Here is an 18,277-nt window from a genome sequence, read left to right on the forward strand (position 1 = left end):
TTGAAGGGCAAAAGAAGAAGGGGACAACAGAGAATGAGGGGGCTGGATGGAGTCACCGAAGCAGTCGACCTAAGCTTAAATGGACTCCAGAGGATGGGAGAGGACCAGAAGGCCTGGAGGAACATTGTTGATGGTTCCTGCCAGCATTACTACCGGTTTGGTGCCCGAAAAATTTTGCATGAGAATGGTCACGTCATGGCTGCTGCTGTGCTGCAATATATTTGGGGAGGCCTTAATTTCGGGGGAGGGATTATTTTAGTGCATGCGCTCAAAAGCCCGATTGGGCTTATTATCCAGGGAGGTCTTATTTTCTGGGTGTTGGAAGAAATGTCCTTCTGGGTTCGGCTCCAAGTGGGGAAAAAGACACTGGAGACATGGAGGCTGCTTGGAAAGATAGTTTTAATGGTGGACAAGACCACATGGCTTGAGTCCTGAACAGAAAAGGTGATCACATGCTTCAATGTTGGGTGCAGACTCCCATGGGCCCATGCAGGTTGAGTTTTCAGATGCCATGTGGCAAGTTGGGTAAAGGCTAATCATGCCTTAATCCCATCCCCCTGGAGCTGAAGGGGAGAACTCTTTATTATGTAGAATAGACTGGCTTGGCCACCTTAATGGCCCATTGACAAAGAGGGTGGAGGCAGGAAGCTACAGGGAGCTATTTTCAATTTAAAACATGTTTCTTCCTTTTCACATCCAGGGAAATATAATATTCTGCCTTTTCAATATTTCCTAGGATATTTCATTTTTCTGGGAGAGGGCTGGGTGATAACTACCTGCAGGGGCAACAGAGTATGAGAAGAAATTATCCAGTTGTGATGTACAGATCGTTCTTGACTTACGAACACAATGGAGTCCAAAAGTTATGCTCAGTAAAACACTTCTTAGGGAGTTTTGCCCCATTTTACAACCTTTCAGGCCACAGTTGTTAAATGAATCATTGCAGTTGTTGAGTGAGTTCACATGGCTTGCCAGGAGGTCGCAAAAGGGCATCGCATGACCTTGGGACACAGCAACGGTCATAAGTATGAACCAGTTGCCAAGCGTCTCAAATTTGATCACGGGACTCAGGGGATGCTACCAACAGTCGTAAGTGTGAAAAGCGTTCATGAGTCTATTTTTTCAATGCCGTTGTAACTTTGAACCAGTGATGGGTTCCACTTGGATGCGGACAGCGCAGGGATGCGTCTTACCGCCTCCGTGAGCCTCCGCGACGTTCCAGCTGCTCAGTGGAGTGTCGCACAGGTGCTGTACGTGCCATGCGCTTGTGCGGAAGCACCGAAGACTTAAAAGACCAGTAACGAGGGCGGGCGGGCCTTCCGGAGCACCGTACTGGAACGGTATCCGGTGCTCCGGGCAGGCTCCGGTAGGCCCATCCCGGGGTGTACTGCCTGCAACCCACCACTGCTTTGAACGGTCACTAAATGAACTGTTGTAAGTCGAGGACTGTGTGTAGTGATTAAGATACTGGCCTGGAAAGTAGGATTCTAGTCCTGCTTGAGGCCTGAAAGCCAGCTGGGTGACTTAGGACTAGTCTCTCTCTCTCTCTCTCTCTCTCAGCCTGTCCTACCACACAGGATTGTCGTTATGGGAGAAAATAGGAGGAAGGAGGGATATTATGTATATTGACCGTCTTGGATTACATTTCACCAAATAAAAGTAAAACGAGAAAAGAAAGGAGTGGAGAAAAAAAATGCCCTCTAAAAATACGCGCTTTAATGAGCTTTTTGGGGGAACCCATAGAGAAGGATCTCCTACTGCCTAGAGCGTTGGTTGGTTGACTGTTGTGCGATCGGCCGCGAAATTGCCCCTTGAGCCACCCAATCAGCGCAGCTTCCGGTCCATCGGCGACCCCCCTCCCTCCCTCCTCAGGGCTTCAGGGCAGAGGTGATTTCCGCCCACGCTCCGCGACGCATCCCTTCCGCCCCTTCGCCTCTCGGAGTCAAGATGGCGTCAGAAGCGGCGTCGGCAGGTGACCGGAAGCTGGATTGGCTTCCGTTTCCTGTTTTTTTCCTCTGCGGCTTGTTATTTATCCGCCCAGCTGCCCCCGCTTAGCGTTTCGAGGCCGGCTGCGCTTCTTTCGGGTGGGCTTCGGGGGCGGGGAGGCGGCCATGAAGAAGTTCTTCCAGGAAATCAAAGGGGAGTTGAAGTTCAAGACGGCCGGGCCGGGCCAGAAACTCAACGAGTCTCCTAGGTAACCGCCCCCTCCCCATTCTAAACAGTGGGAAGGTCCCCCAACCTGGCGCCCGCGAATGAATTGGGGGCTACTGCGACTCCCCACCTCTTTTCCCAGCCCTGGCAGTAGCAGTGGGGACGGAATAAATAAGATTTGGGGAGGGGAAGGATGGTTATAGGAAAGAGCGGAGGACCCCTTAATACAGGGGTGTCCAAACTTGGGAACTTTACTACTTGTGGACTTCAACTCCTAGAATTCCCCAGCCAGCAGAACTGGCTGGGGAATTCTGGGAGTTGAAGTCCACAAGTCTTAAAGTTCCCAAGTTTGGACACCCCTGCCTTAATATATAGTATAATATAGTATAATATAATATATACAATTAATATTATATATACAGTACTGTGCAAAAGTTTTAGGCAGGTGTGGAAAATGCTGTAATCAAAGAATGCTTCCAGAAATCTAAATAATGATTGTTTATTTCTTGTCAATTTTCAAAATGCAAAGTGAGCGAACAAAAGAAAAATCTAAATCAAATCAATATTTGGTGTGACCACCCTTTGCCTTCAAAACAGCAGCAATTCTCCTAGGTACACTTGCACAAAGTCAGGGATTTTACAGGATTATAGGCAGGTGTGTGATCAACCAATTATACCAAACAGGTGCTAATGATCATCAATGTCACAGGTAGGTTGAAACCCAGTCATGAACTGAAACAGAAACAGCTGTGTAGGAGGCTTAAAACTGGGTGAGGAACAGCCAAACTGCCACCAAGGTGAGGTTGTGAAAGACAGTTTCCTGTCATGGCAAGATTGAGCACAGCAACAAGACACAAGGTAGTTGTACTGCATCAACAAGGTCTCTCCCAGACAAAGATTTCAAAGCAGACTGGGGTTTCAAGATGTGTTGTTCAAGCTCTTTTGAAAAAGCACAAAGAAACGGGCAACGTTGAGGATCGTAGACGCAGTGGTCGGCCAAGGAAACTTAGTGCAGCAGATGAAAGACACATCAATCTTATTACTCTTTGAAATCGGAAGATGTCCAGCAGTGCCATCAGCTCAGAATTGGCAGAAATCGGTGGGACCCAGGTACACCCATTTACTATCTGGAGAAATCTGGCCAGAAGTGGTCTTCATGGAAGAGTTGCAGCCAAAAAGCCATACCTCCGATGTGGGAACAAGGCCAAGCGACTAAAGCATGCACGAAAACATAGGAACTGGGGTGCAGAAAAATGGCAGTAGGTGCTCTGGACTGATGAGTCAAAATGTGAAATATTTGGCTGTAGCAGAAGGCAGTTTGTTCGTCGAAGGGCTGGAGAGCGGTTCAATAATGAGTGTCTGCAGACAACAGTGAAGCATGGTGGAGGTTCCTTGAACGTTTGGGGCTGCATTTCTGCAAATGGAGTTGGAGATTTGGTCAGGATTAATGGTGTTCTCAATGCTGAGAAATACAGGCAGATACTTATCCATCATGCAATACCATCAGGGAGGCGTATGGTTGGCCCCAATTAAACATACGGCCAAAGTCATTAAGAACTGTCTTCAGCGTAAAGAAGAACAAGAAGTCCTGGAAGTGATGGCACGGCCACCACAGAGCCCTGATCTCAACATCATCGAGTGTGTCTGGGATTACATGAAGAGACAGAAGGATGTGAGAAAGCCTACATCCACAGATGATCTGTGGTTAGTTCTCCAAGATGTTTGAAACAACCTACCAGCCGAGTTCCTTCAAAAACTGTGTGCGAGTGTACCTAGGAGAATTGCTGCTGTTTTGAAGGCAAAGGGTGGTCACACCAAATATTGATTTGATTTAGATTTTTCTTTTGTTCGCTCACTTTGCATTTTGAAAATTGACAAGAAATAAACAATCATTATTTATATTTCTGAAAGCATTCTTTGTTTACAGCATTTTTTCACACCTGCCTAAAACTTTTGCATAGTACTGTATATACATATATATTATACATACATATATGTTTGTGTGTGTGTATATGTATGTATGTATATATGTATGTTTTCGTAGATTTTCACGGGTGTAGGTATGCTGGCCTTGTTGTATTCAGGTCTTTTCCCATGTAAGATTTATTTATTTTATATATATATATATATATTCGTAGTGAGCAGTAGTGAACCAGCATATATATATATGTGTGTGTGTGTGTGTGTGTGTGTGTGTGTGTTGTATTTGTGCTATATGAATGAGTTGGAAGGGACCTTAGAGGTCTCCTGGTCCAACCCCTTGCTCGAACAGGAGACCCTTCAGACAAATAGTTATCCAACATAAAAAAACCAGTGTTAGCATTCACAATTTCTGGAGGCAAGTCGTTCCACTGATTAATTGTTCTCACTGTCAGGAAATTTCTCAGTTCTAAGTTGCTTCTCTTCTTTAGTTTTCACCCATTGCTTCTTGTTCTGCCCTCAGGTTCCTTGGAGAATAGCTTGGCTCCCTCTTCTTTGGGGCAACCCCTGAGATATTGGAACACTGTAACATGTATCTCCCCTGGTCCTTCTTTTCATCAGACTAAACATACCCAGTTCCTGCAACCGTTCTTCATATGTTTTAGTCTCCAGTCCACTAATCATCTTCGTTGCTCTTCTCTGCACTCTTTCTAGAGTCTCCACATCTTTTCTACATCGTGGTGACCAAAACTGAATGCCGTATTCCAAGTGTGGCCTTACCAAGGCATTATAAAGTGGTATTAAGACTTCACGTGATCTTGATTCTATCCCTCTGTTGATGCAGCCTAGAACTGTGTTGGCTTTTTTGGCGGCTGCTGCACACGGCTGGCTCCTATTTAAATGGTTGTCCACTAGGACTCCAAGATCCCTTTCACAGTTACTACTATTGAGGAAGGTACCACCTATACTGTACCTGTGCATTTCGTTTTTGTTGCCTAAATGTAGAACCTTACTCTTTTCACCATTGAATTTCATTTTATTAGATAGTGCCCAATGTTCAATTCTGTCAAGATTCTTCTGTATCTTGAGCCTATCTTCTGGAGTGTTGGCTATTCCTGCCAGCTTGGTGTTATCTACAAATTTGATGAGTTCCCCATTTATCTCCTCATCCAAATCATTGATGAAGATGTTGAAGAGTACTGGGCCTAAAACAGAGCCTTGGGGTACTCCACTGCATACTTCCCTCCATGTAGATGCAGTTCCATTGAGAACTACACGTTGAGTGCGGTTGGTCAGCCAGTTACGAATCCATCTGGTGGTGATGCTGTCTAACCCACATTCTTCTACTTTATCTAGTAGTAGGTTATGGTCTACTTTATCAAATGGGTGACTTTGGGCCAATCATCAGGAGGTGATGAGTTGTAGTCTCAGTTTAGTCATGAAAATTAGCTGAGTGACTGGGCCAGTCACCAGGAGACTGGGAATTCTAGTACCACTGTAAGGAATGAAAGCCACTTGGGTGACTTTGGGCCAATCACCAAGAGCCGGTGAGTTCTAGTTCTTGTCTTAGGCACCAAAGCCGGTTGGGTTACTCTCGGTCTGTTACTCTGTCTCACTTCCCACAATTGTTATTGTTGGGGAGGGGAAGAAGAGTGTTATGTACGTTCTCCTTGCACTTCTTTTTTTCTTTTTAGGTTTCTCCTTAGTTTGCATTGATTTTTTATCTTTCTACACTTTAATCCAATCGTTTAAAAAGAGGGAGAGAGAGAAATGACTATCTGTCAGGCCTGCAGCCATTTTTTTCTTGTGGATCTTTGGCCTGCCACACTTTTCTGTTATTCTACTATGCCTTTTCTATTGTGGGAAAATGGGAAGGGCGAATTGTATGGAGTTAGATGCTATGTAGCCAAAACAAAATAGCTTTCTAGAAAGCCAAGGGCATCCTTTGTCTCTGCACCTCTGCACCTGACTGGGACTGGATGGGTGGAACTGCCAGCATGGCAGGGGAAGATTGGACCATGGGATGGACTTGTGGGTGTGTGGGGGCAAGATCTTGAACTTTCAACTGGGTGGGGAAAACCGGGAAGCTTTCAGATTCAGCTTTTCCCAGATGTGCCAACAGGGCTCTCTTAATAAATTGGAACTTTGAGCAATGCTTTGCCTTAGACTCTGATTCAATTTTGGATGCTGTTTGGAACCCTGACACTATCTTCTCTTCCTCTTTGGGACGCAGGACCCCCAAATATGCTGATGAGCGACATCTCCTTATGAAGGAAAAGAGACGTCTTAACCTCGGTGCTTTGTAGAGCTTTAATCCAGCTGGCGTGCTGGGTTGCTAGGAATTTAAAACTAGACTGCACAGGGTGAGCCCCTGGCCCTTTATGATGCTGCTGGGAGAGGTGTGACACTGGGAGGAGACACATTGCATTGGCTTGTTTGCTGAGCCTGGGTATGTCAGAATGAGCCACAGGCCCCAATGTGTTATTCAGTTCATTTCTTTGCATTTGCTGCTGGAAAGTGTCCTGTGATTTGCCTGCGACTACCCCCTCTATATGAATAGGTTCGTATCTTTGGGATAGAATAATAGGCTGAGCTGGAAGGGACTTTGGAGGTCTTCTACTCCAACCCCCTGCTCGAGCAGGAAACCCTACACCATTCCAGCTAAATGGTTGTCCAATCTCTTCTTTAAAAACTTCCAGTGTTGGAGCATTCACAACTTCTGGAGGCAAGTGGTTCCATTGGTTAATTGTTCTCACTGTCAGCAAATTTCTCCTTAATTCTAAGTTGCTTCTCTCTTTCTTTAGTTTTCACCCATTGCTGCTTGTTCTACCCTGAGGTGCTTTGGAGAATAGATTGACTCCCTCTTCTTTGGGGCAGCCCCTTAGATACTGGAACCCTGCTATTATGTCTCTTCTGTTCCTTCTTTTCCTTAAACTAGACATACCCAGTTCCTGCAACCGTTCTTCATATGTTTTAGTCTCCAGTCCCCTAATCCTCTTTGTTGCTCTTCTCTTCACTCTTTCTAGAGTCTCCACGTCTTTTCTACATCGTGGCAACCAAAACTGGATGCAGAATTCCAAGTGTAGCCTTACCAAGGCCTTGTAAAGTGGTATTAACCCTTCACGTGATCTCAGATAAACGATTGTCCAATCTCTTCATAAAAACCTCCAACTTCTGGAGGCAAACTGTTCCACTGGTGAATTGTTCTCACTGTTAGGGAGTTTCTCCTCAATTCCAGGTTGCTTCTCTCTTCAATGAGTTTCCATCCGTTGCTTCTTGTCCTTCTGGTGCTTTGGAGAATAGTTTGACCCCCTCCTCTTTGTAGGAGCCCCTCAGTTATGGGAAGGCTGATATCATGTCTCCCCTAATCCTTCTTTTCATTAAACTAGAGATATCCAATTCCTGTAACCGTTTCTTTGTATGTTTTAGCCTCCAGTCCCCTAATCCTCTTTGTTGCTCTTCTCTGCACTCTTTCCAGAGTCTCAATATATATATATTTTATATGGTGGTGACCAGAACTGGATGCAGTATCCCAAGTGGGGGGGGGGTGTAGCTCAGGGTTGAACTCAGGATCCTTGGTTCTCTCTGAGCTTGGTTGTTTCCTTGCAGACGTTTCGTGACCCAACTAGTGGACATCATCAGTGCTAGAAAAGGGTGGGGTTTACAGAGAGGAGGATGAAGAAAAAGGAAGGAGGAGGGGGCGAGGAGGAGGGTGACTATGGCAGTGGCCCCTGTTGGGCGTATACTCCTAATGTTGGGCAGGCAATATATATATATATCTACAATGACAAAAGGTTGCTGTTACTTTAAATGAGTGGATGTACTTAACAGATGTAATTATCTAGCTATGGGTATGTCTAGCTTAAGAGAAAGAAGGAACCAGGGGAGACATGATAGCAGTCTTCCAATATCTCAGGGGTTGCCACAAAGAAGAGGGAGTCAAGCTATTCTCCAAGGCATCTGAGGGCAGAACAAGAAGCAATGGGTGGAAACTAATCAAGGAGAGAAGCAACTTAGTACTGAGGAGAAATTTCCTGACAGTGAGAACAATTAATCAGTGGAACAGAAGTTGCCTCCAGAAGTTGTGAATGCCCCAACACTGGAAGTCTTTAAGAAGATGTTGGATAGCCATTTGTCTAAAATGGTATAGGGTTTCCTGCCTAGGCAGGGGGTTGGACTAGAAGGCCTCCAAGGTCCCTTCCAACTCTACTATTGTATTATTGTATTATCTTTGCTATAAGAGGAAATCGGGAGAGCTCATTCTCTCTCTCTGCTTGTCCTATGCTTGATGACTTGATGACTGGAACATGAACCGCGACTGTAAGCAATTGTTTGTTCTTTGAACTATATTTGGACTAATATCTACTATCACTGCTTGTGAAGCAAATTTAGTAGTAAAGCTGCTTGTTTTTACTCGCAGTGTCTGTGACTCTATTCGTGTGTTTCTACTAGCAATGTTTTTCTCTCCGGCTCCACATTCCCCTGCGCTACTCTCTGTCTCCCAACGGAGATACCCCCTAACAGCCCCCACCCTTCAGGGCAATAGGGACTGGTTCCATGCAGAGAGGGTTTTTTTCTGTGGACTGGGTGTGTGTGTGTGTTTTCAAGTGCTGCCTGCATCCCCTGGATGGGCCTTCACTTATTTGTGCGGTCCATTTTCTGGCATGCCACAGACCGGTGCCGCTCCAGGGACCAGAGGTTGGGGAACCCTGGACTATGAGATCCTTCGTGTGCTCTCTGAGCTTGGAAGTTTTATTGCAGACGTTTCATGACCCAACTAGGCAACAATATGCGTGCTGAGAGAGAGAGGGGTTTGCTCTCTGTTTATATACTAGTGTCTTGCTTTATCAATGTTGGTGGCACTGTTCTTGGCGGTTCCTTGGCGAGGCTGTTGTTTACTGTTTGATTGTCTCAGTTGGTAGTTTTTTGAGGTGTTACTTACTGCTTGATTGTTGGTCCGGCATTCATCTTGATGTTGCTTATTCAGGTGTTGATTGCTGGCCAGACGGTGCCTTGTTTCCTTTTTAGCTCTTTGACTATCTCTTTCAAACGGTGTGTAGATGTTGCTTATCTCTCTGTGTCTGTGGATGGCTGATTTGTCTGAGTGCCAGGGCACCCCGGAATTCGGTAGTGCTTTTGAACTCAACTTGGCCTAGGTCAAGATAGTTTTTAAGCTCTGGTTTCTGTTTAATTTTGGGCAAAAGAAATAATCCATGAGTGGGAGGCCAGTAAGCAACAACATTGGCCAGCTTAGTTGTTGTCTTCTGGATTGGTGGAGGGCTTTGAAACCTGTTGGGGCTCTGAGCCCTGTCAAGGATTTTCCTTCTGGTGGATCTGCTTGTTCTTACCTAGGTCTCCCAAGATCATGAAGTTGACTCCTCATCCCGATAAAACCCCTTTAATTTAGTTTAAAGTGAATTCCTCTCCAGGAAAGTCCCAGCCAACAAGAGATTCCACAACTACAGACCTTGATCAGGCTTGGAGAGCTGCCAGGCTGATTATCTTCCAAACGCCACTCAGTAGCAGACAATACTTGGCAAGAGGTCAGGAACAGATCTTTACCTAAATGAATTGAACTAATTGCCTCCTGCAAACTCCACTCCCCTTTCGCTCCCCTTTTACTTCCTCTGGGAGGGGCCATTCACCGTCCACCTGTGGCCTTACTCCCAAGTCGACCCCTGTTCTTTAGCTGTTCCCTTCTCCTGGCAGATCTGCGCATGCGCACATTGGGAACAGACTCCAGCTGTTCTTCTGCCCCACTGATGTCTGACTCCGAAGGCAGCTGATAACTGTCAGATGTCCCTGGCGCCATCTCTGCCTCCGACACAGAGCCCTCATCAGAGCCTCCCCCAGACTCCAGGACTGTTTGTTCCTCCCCAACCTCCTCACTGTCCCAGTCTGCTGCCAGCTCCACTAGCTGCTGATCTGCCACAACACTGCTGAACATCCACTCTTCTTCGCTGAAGGAAGAGGATATGTTGTTCTGCATTAGCTGAGCTACAATGGGACATACTTTTTCTTTATTTTTAATTATTCCCTTGATGGATGTAGAGCGAGGATCTTTTCTCAGTGCTGTAGAAAGGAGAGGGGTGGAGAAGAATGAAAATTGGCATACAGGTAGTCCCAGATTTACAGCAGTTCATTTAGTGACCGTTTAAAGTTACAATGACCCCGAAAAAGGGACTTATTGTCAGATCTGGAAGCCATCTTTTACATTGGGCCTTCGCGCCTGCCACATTTTCTACTGTGGGAAAATGGGAGGGGGGATTATATAGAGTGTGGGTGATAGCTAGCCATAATAACATTCTTTCTCAGAAAGTCAAGGTCATCTGGCCCTGGAGCTGCGATAGGTGATGGGGAGGCATCTCCAGATTTGGACAGTGCCTGATTGGACCATGTGACGGACATGTGGGTGCTGGGCAGGGACTTGGACTTTCCTTTGGGTGGGGAAAACTTTCAGATTCGGGTTTTCCCATATGTGCCATTATGATATCCCTAATAAAATGGAACTTTGAGGAAACTCAAGCCTTGGAGTCTTCTGTCGTTCGGGGTGTTACTTGGAATTCTGACACTTACGTCCATTTTTTTTCACACTCACAACCATTGCAGCATCCTCACGATCACAAGATCAAAATTCGGACGCTTAGCAACTGATTCATACTTATGCCAGTTGAGTCCCCCAGGGGACCTCTTATGCCATCTTCTTATGCCATCTTCTGACAAGACAAGTTAACAGCTAAGCCAGATGTCAGGGTTCCAAATAGCATCCAAAATTAAATCAGAGTCCGAGGCAAAGTATTGCTCAAAGTTCCAATTTATTAAGAGATCCATGTTGGCGCATCTGAGAAAAACCCGAATCTGAAAGCTTCCCGGTTTCCCCCACCCAGTTGAAAGTTCAAGATCTTGCCCCCACACCCCCACAAGTCCATCCCATGGTCCAATCTTCCCATGCCATGAAGACAGATTCCACACATCCAGTTCCGGCCAGGTGCAGAGGTGCAAAGACAAAGGATGACCTTGGCTTTCTAGAAAGAATGTTGTTATGGCTACATCTCATCTAACGCCATACAATCCACCTTCCCATTTTCCCACCATAGAAAAATGCATAGTAGAATAATAGAAAGTGGCAGGCCAAAGACCCAAAAGAAAAGATGGCTGAAGGCCTGACACCAGATTCACTTAACCAACATGTCGCTAATTTAACCGCTGCAGTGCTTCACTTAAGAACCGTGGCACGGAAGGGTCATAAAGCGGAGCAAAATCCACATCAAATTTCTCAGTAACAGGAATTTTGGGGGTCAGCCGTGGACGTAAGCCGAGGACTGGCTGTGATCTAAGAACAGGGACAACCGTTGTGGGTTGCCCTTAAGCTTCTGACTTTTGCCATCCCCTTGTTTTCCAACAGGGAAAAATCCACCAAGGAGAAACCCAAACCGGACACTGCCAAATGTCGCCAAGGGCCCACCAACGAAGCTCAGATGGCTGCAGCCGCCGCCTTGGCCCGGCTGGAGCAGAAGCCCAAGCCTCGCCCTCCCTCATCGCAAGACGCCATCCGGAATCAGGGTAAAAGTGTTCGGAGGAGCTTTATAAGAAGGGGCCAGCGGTGTTTGGAACGCCACAGAAGGATTGCAGCCGCTGGGCAGGAGGACAGAGGCTGAAATCTTTCCTGAAATCTTGAGGTCCTGAAGCGGTTGGCAAAACCTTGGCCTGTTTCTCGCCCGGGTTGATGGAATCAGTCGGCAGGCATTTTTCTGCAGGGATGGGGAGCTGTATTAGGAAATAAAATTGGTCCTTGACTAACCAACCGTAGGTAGGTAGGTAGATATAGAGAAAAAAATGGTAGGTAGGTAGATAGATGATAGATAGATAGATAGATAGATAGATAGATAGATAGATAGATAGATAGATAGATAGATAGATAGATAGATGATAGATAGATAGATAGATAGATGATGATAGATAGATAGATGATAGATAGATGATAGATAGATGATAGATAGATAGATGATAGATAGATAGATAGATAGATAGATAGATAGATAGATAGATAGATAGATGATGGAAGATAGATAGATAGATAGATAGATAGATAGATAGAAGATAGATAGATGATAGATAGATGATAGATAGATAGATAGATAGATAGATAGATAGATAGATAGATAGATAGATAGATAGATAGATAGAAGATGATAGATAGAAGATGATAGATAGATAGAGATAGATAGAGATAGATAGATAGATAGATAGATAGATAGATAGATAGATAGATAAATAGATAAAGAGCAATAGCACTTAGACTTATATACCTCTCCATAGTGCTTTAAAGCCCTAAGCAGTTTGTAAAGTCAGAGTCAGCCTGTGGCTCGCGACAATCTGATGAAGCAACCAGAGGAAGAGAAGATAGATAGATTGATAGATGATTAATAGATGATAGATAGATAGACAGACAGACAGATAAATATGAATGGGGAGAGATGGAGATGATGATAGATAGATAGATAGATGATAGATAGATAGATAGATAGATAGATAGATAGATGATAGATAGATAGATAGATAGATAGATAGATAGATAGATAGATAGATAGATAGATGATAGACAGACAGACAGACAGACAGACAGACAGACAGACAGAGTTGGAAGGGGCCTTGTGGATCATCTAGTCCAAACCCCCACCCAATCAGGAGATGCTACACCATTTCTGACAAATGGCAGAGATAATAAAGATAGATAGATAAAGAGGGAGAGAGATTGTAGATAAACAGAAGAGAGAGAGAGAGAGAGAGAGGCAGATGATAGGAATAGCACTTTGACTTATATACCGCTTCACAGTGCTTTTACCGCCCTCTCTAAGCGGTTTACAGAGTCAGCCTCTTGCCCCCAACAATCGGGGTCCTCATTTACCAACCTTGGAAGGATGAGTCAACTTTGAGCTGGTCAGAATTGAACTGGTGGCAATGGGCAGAATTAGCCTTCAATGCTATATTCTAACCACTGCGCCACCACAGCACCGAAAAAGTAACTTTATGACCAGTTTTCACACTTAACGACCATTGATGAGGCGATCAAGATTTGGATGCTTGGCAACTGATTCCTATTTATGACGGTTGCAGTGTCCCGGGGTCATGTGATCCCCTTTCACAAACATCTGACAAGCAAGGTCAATGGGGAAGCCAGATTCACTTAACAACCGTGTTACTAACTTAACAACACTGAGGCAAGAGAGGTCGTAAAGTGGAGCAAAACTCACTTAACTAATGTTTCACTTAGCAACAAAAATTTTGAACTCCATTGTCGTAAGCCGAGAACTACCTATATAGATAGTCTTGGACTTAAAACCGTTCCCTTAGTGACCGTTCAAACCTACAGTGGTACTGAAAAAGGGGATCAGTCCTCACACTTGCGACCGTCGCAGCATGCCCATGATTGCCTTCCCAGCTGGCTTCCGACAAGCCAAATCAATGAGGGAAGCCGGATTTGCCTAACAACCATGTGATTCACTTAACAATGGCAGTGATTCGTTTAACAACTGCATTTCCCCTCCCCCCCAACAGGTGGCAAAATCAGGCCTTGGCTCGCCCAACGATTGCCTCACTTAGCAATGGAAATTCTGCTCCCCGTTGTGGTCGTAACTCAAGGACTTCCTGTCCTTTTCTTCCCCCGTTTTAAATCTTGTTATTCATCGGCTTATTTCCTTTTTTTTTCTTTTTAATGCTTCAGTGAAAAAGGAGCTTATGGCTGAAGCAGCTGCGAGCGATAAGGGGCTACCTGTGGATCAGAAGGTACGAAAAGGGAAATGTTTATTTAATTCTACCTGTCTTGACAGCCGCGAGAATGGTATTTGCACAACACTGAAAAAATGAGGTAACCCCTTCAGATGGAAATATACCATATTTTTTGAAGTATAAGACACACATTTCCCCTCCCCAAAAGTGGGTGGAAATGGCTGGGCATCTTATCGTGCTGATCAGCTGTTTTAGAATGGGCCCCGGTGGTGGGCAATGGGCTGCGGAAGTGGTGAACGTGCTGCAGTGAACCGGCGGGGCGAACGAGGGGTGGCAAACGGGCCGCGCCGAACAGGCCGCGCCGAACTGACGACGGTAGCTGCGAAGGGGTTGTCGCGAACGGGCTGTGGCAGCAAACATCCAGATGAATACTGGATGGATGCTGGGAGGCATAGGCAGATTTCCCCCCCCCCTTTGTTTTCCTCCCCAAAAGTTAGGATTGTCTTATAGTCTGGAGCGTCTTATAGTCCAAAAAATACATTAATCCAAAAAATATTCAGATTGTGTGGAAATGGATAGGTTAAAGATAAAGATAAAGGATAAAGAAGACGCAGCATTTTTTTTAAACTTGGAATTTGTTTTATCAATGGTTAGATAATAAAGGTGGAAATTAGAAGCTGGAAGGATATTATTACCGTGTTTCCCCGGAAATACGACAGGGGCTTATTTTCTTTTGCCCCACGAAATATGGCCTTGGGCTTATTATCAGGGAGGGCTTATTGTTTTGGGGCCGCCGGGTGGCTGCTCCCTTGTGAACTGGCTCCTGAAGAGCCGGGCACAGCCTCAGGGGCGAAGCAGCCATGAGGTAACCATGCTCACGAGCAGCCGCCCGGCAAATCCCCTCTCCAGCCGGGAAGAGCGCCATTCACTGACCTAGGGGGTAATCCCTAAGGTGCCAAGCCATGTGGTGCTCTGCCCGCCCCCCAGCTCCTGCGGCTTGGCACATTCGGGATACCCCCTAGGTCAGTGCATGGAGCTCTGCCCGGCTGGAGAAGGGGGTTGCGCGAGCGCCTGTTCCGCCCGCAGCTTCACCAAGCCCTTGCGCAGCTCTCCCAGGCCACCGCCACTGGCCGCCGCTGCCCACCGCCGCCCCGCTCCGAGCATAACTTCCAAATTCCAAAACTCGGGTTCGAGTCTTCCAGCATCGGCCGCTCTAGGAGTGCTCTCTATGGTGGGCCGGCTGCTGGAAGACACTCTGTCCGGAAGACTCTCTGTCTGGGCGGCTGCTCGTGAGCATGGTTACCTAACAAGGGAGCAGCCACCCGGCAACTCTCCCCTCTGGCGAGGCAGAACACTACTCCCCAACCTAGCGGTATCCCGAAGGCGGCAAGCAACATGAGCTCTCCCCCCCCCCCCCGCTCCTGTGACTTGGTGCATTCGGGATAACGCTAGGTCGGCGAGCGGTGCTCTGCCTGGCCGGGGGGGTGGGGTTGTCCAGGGGGGTTATTTTCGGGGGTGGGCTTATATTTTTGCCCACACGAAAAATGTGGCAAGGCTTTAGTTTCGGGACAGGTTGTATTTTCGGGGAAACACGGTATATACAAGTGAAGAATATTATTATTATTATGTGGTTAATCTTTGGTGAGATTCACAGCCTTTGGGGCTGGTTGGTAGCTCAACAGCTCAAGTCCTAACCAAGGACCTAGGAACTGTTAAGGTAACGTCGGGGGATATAAGTTGTTCCAAATAGTTGTTGTTGTTGTTATTATTATGTAAAATGACCCAGACAATATGCTGTTTATTAAATACTTACATATGCTAAAGAAAAATGTATAATTATATACATATATACATATATACATCATATATACATCTATACATCTATACATCTATACATCATCTATACATCTATACATCTATACATCTATACATATATACATCATATATACGCGTATATATATATATATATATATATATATATATATATATATATATATATATATATATATATATATAATATATATATATATATTTTAAAAATGGTACGGAAAGAGAGAGAAGGGGCGCCATTCCAGATGATTGTTGGAGAGATGCCTTGTTTTAATGGGCATTAGAAATTCTATTCACTTACTATCCCTACCAGGTCACAAATGTGAGCGCTTGCGCATTCGTGCATTTCAAGCTTTGGCTTGAAAACGTGCCTAAATAGGACAGCATAGAGCTGGGGTGGGTGGATAACATTTCGCACCCGCAATTTCCACTACTGCTTCGGGTGAACTGCTCCGAACCGGCTGAATTCCACCTCTGAATGCCATACTTGGTTGAGTAGGAGGGATTCACGTCTTTTAGTTTAGTGTGCCGTATTTTCCAGAGTATAAGACGCACCTTCCCCCCCAAAAGAAGAGGGTGAAAATCTGGGTGCGTCTTATACACTGAATGCAGCATTTTTTGGTCTTCAAAAACCCCACCTCTGTTCACAAAAATGGACATCCAGAGGGTTTGGGAGATTTGTAGAGTGCTCCTGGGGGCTGGGGAGGGCAGAAACGAGCAAAAAACGAGCCTTTTTTGCTCATTTTTGTCCCCTCCTCCAGGCCCCAGGAGCACACTACAAATCTCCCAAAGCGTATCCATGCCCTGTTTTTTGCAAAAAAAATTGGCTGTTCTTTGCTCATTTTTGCCCTCTCCTTCCCCCCCAGCACTTTGCAGGCCTCTCAAACTCACAAAAAATGAGCCGTGCAGTGGGTTTGGGAGGCCTGCAGAGTGCAAAAACTTTTTTTTTTAAAAAAAATTACCTCTTCAAACTCTTGGTGCGTCTTATACTCCCAAAAATATGGTGCCTTATTGTCATTGCACCTCGTATAACGAAATTAAAGGCCCTCTTCAGTGTACATTATAATTATAATCCTCTTTGTTGCTCTTCTCTGCACACTTTCTAGAATCTCAATGTCTTTTTTACATCATGGCGGCCAAAACTGGATGCAGGATTCCAAGTGTGGCCTTACCAAGGCCTTATAAAGTGGTACTGACCCTTCGTGTGTGGCATTCATTCGTTTAGTGCAGGGGTCGGCAACCTTAAAACACTCCAAGAGCCGTTAAGACCTGTCTCCCACAAAAAAGAAAACACCGGGAGCACAAAATCCTTTTGACATCTAAAATGAAGTTTTCGTAGATTTTCACGGGTATAGGTCTTTTCCCGTGTAAGGTTGAGATTGTCTTTGCAACGTTTCGGCAGGATCTCACCTGCCATCTTCAAGCCTGGGCTCAAAAAAAAAAAAAAAGCCCAGGCTTGAAGATGGCAGGTGAGATCCTGCCGAAACGTTGCAAAGACAATCTCAATCTCAACCTTACATGGGAAAAGACCCGAATACAACAAAACCAGCATATGCTATGTATAAAAAAATCTATGGTATGCTGGATTTATGAAACCAATGAACTGCTACAGAGAAGACAATTTTTTTTTAATTTCTCGTGCAGCAAAAAACATTTTGAACTCCGAAAAAAAAAAGATGGGTCGAAAACCTCAGTAAATCACCTGCTGGCGGGTATTGGATATTGGTAGTTGTGACGTATATTTTGAGCGACAGGGAGCCGCAGCAGAGAGATGTGGCTCCAGACCCCTGGTTCAGTGAGTGAAGTTACCACGGCACTGAAAAAAGTGACTTATGACCGCTTTTCACGCTTACGACCGTCGCAACGTCCCCAGGGTCACATTGGGGAAAAGAGTCAAGCGTTCCTCTCCGTGGTCTTGGTTTCTAATTCTCTTAGCTAGGAATCCTTCACTCTCTTTGGCATAGCTGGCTGGGGAATTCTGGGAGTCCATCCGTCTTGAAGTCTCCCCAGTCAAGAAATCCTTGCTCTAATTTTATTTCCTTTTTGTTTTGTTTAGAATTCCTTGCTTGATGTCGAAGAAGACGCTTCCACTCTGTCCGTCTCGGGCGTCTACTTCACTTGCCCCTTGACCGGCGTCACCGTCCGAAAAGACAAAAGGGAGGCACAGATCAAAACCGCCATCCTTGAGGTGAAACTTTGTCCTCCTGAGGGTTGTGGGAGAATCTCTGCCGGTCAATCTCTGCCGGTCCCTTGTCTCACCGGCTCTTCCTCTTCCTCCTCCAGCATGCTTCCAGAGATCCCGTGGCTGCCTCCGTCATGCAGATCCACACATTCAACAGGGACCGGGAGAAGGTCAGACTCGGAGTGGAGACCATCGCTAAGTAGGTGGTGTGGTCTGTTGGCTTCAGAAATCCTTCCTTCCTTCCTTCCTTCCTTCCTTCCTTCCTTCCTTCCTTCCTTCCTTCCTTCCTTCTTTCTTTCTTTCTTTCTTTCTTTCTTTCTGTGTTCTGGCTCTTAATTGTGGTTTAATTCCAGGGTTTGCTGAAAGGTGGGAAACGGCAGTCCATATCTATGGGATGTCAAGATCATTATCCTCTTTTAACGACCCCATAATCCCTTTTATGTTGGAGTCTGGTCAACTGAATGG

The 18,277-nt window shown here is 45.6% G+C and overlaps 1 protein-coding gene across 1 annotated transcript in view; it reads left to right on the top strand.

The window, feature by feature from the left end:
• The first annotated feature begins 1,999 nt into the window (after nt 1-1,999).
• UBXN6 (UBX domain protein 6) overlaps nt 2,000-18,277 on the top strand; it is a 28,720-nt gene continuing 12,442 nt past the window's right edge. The window contains exons 1-5 of the mRNA XM_081941528.1: nt 2,000-2,194; nt 11,477-11,634; nt 13,796-13,857; nt 17,687-17,818; nt 17,914-18,011. Of these exons, the coding sequence (XP_081797654.1) occupies nt 2,112-2,194; nt 11,477-11,634; nt 13,796-13,857; nt 17,687-17,818; nt 17,914-18,011 (533 nt within the window). The 5' untranslated portion in view covers nt 2,000-2,111. The remainder of the gene's footprint in view (nt 2,195-11,476; nt 11,635-13,795; nt 13,858-17,686; nt 17,819-17,913; nt 18,012-18,277) is intronic.

The sequence above is a fragment of the Natrix helvetica genome (genome assembly GCF_964273705.1).
Source record: "Natrix helvetica genome assembly, chromosome: 1".
Lineage (NCBI taxonomy): Eukaryota > Metazoa > Chordata > Lepidosauria > Squamata > Natricidae > Natrix > Natrix helvetica.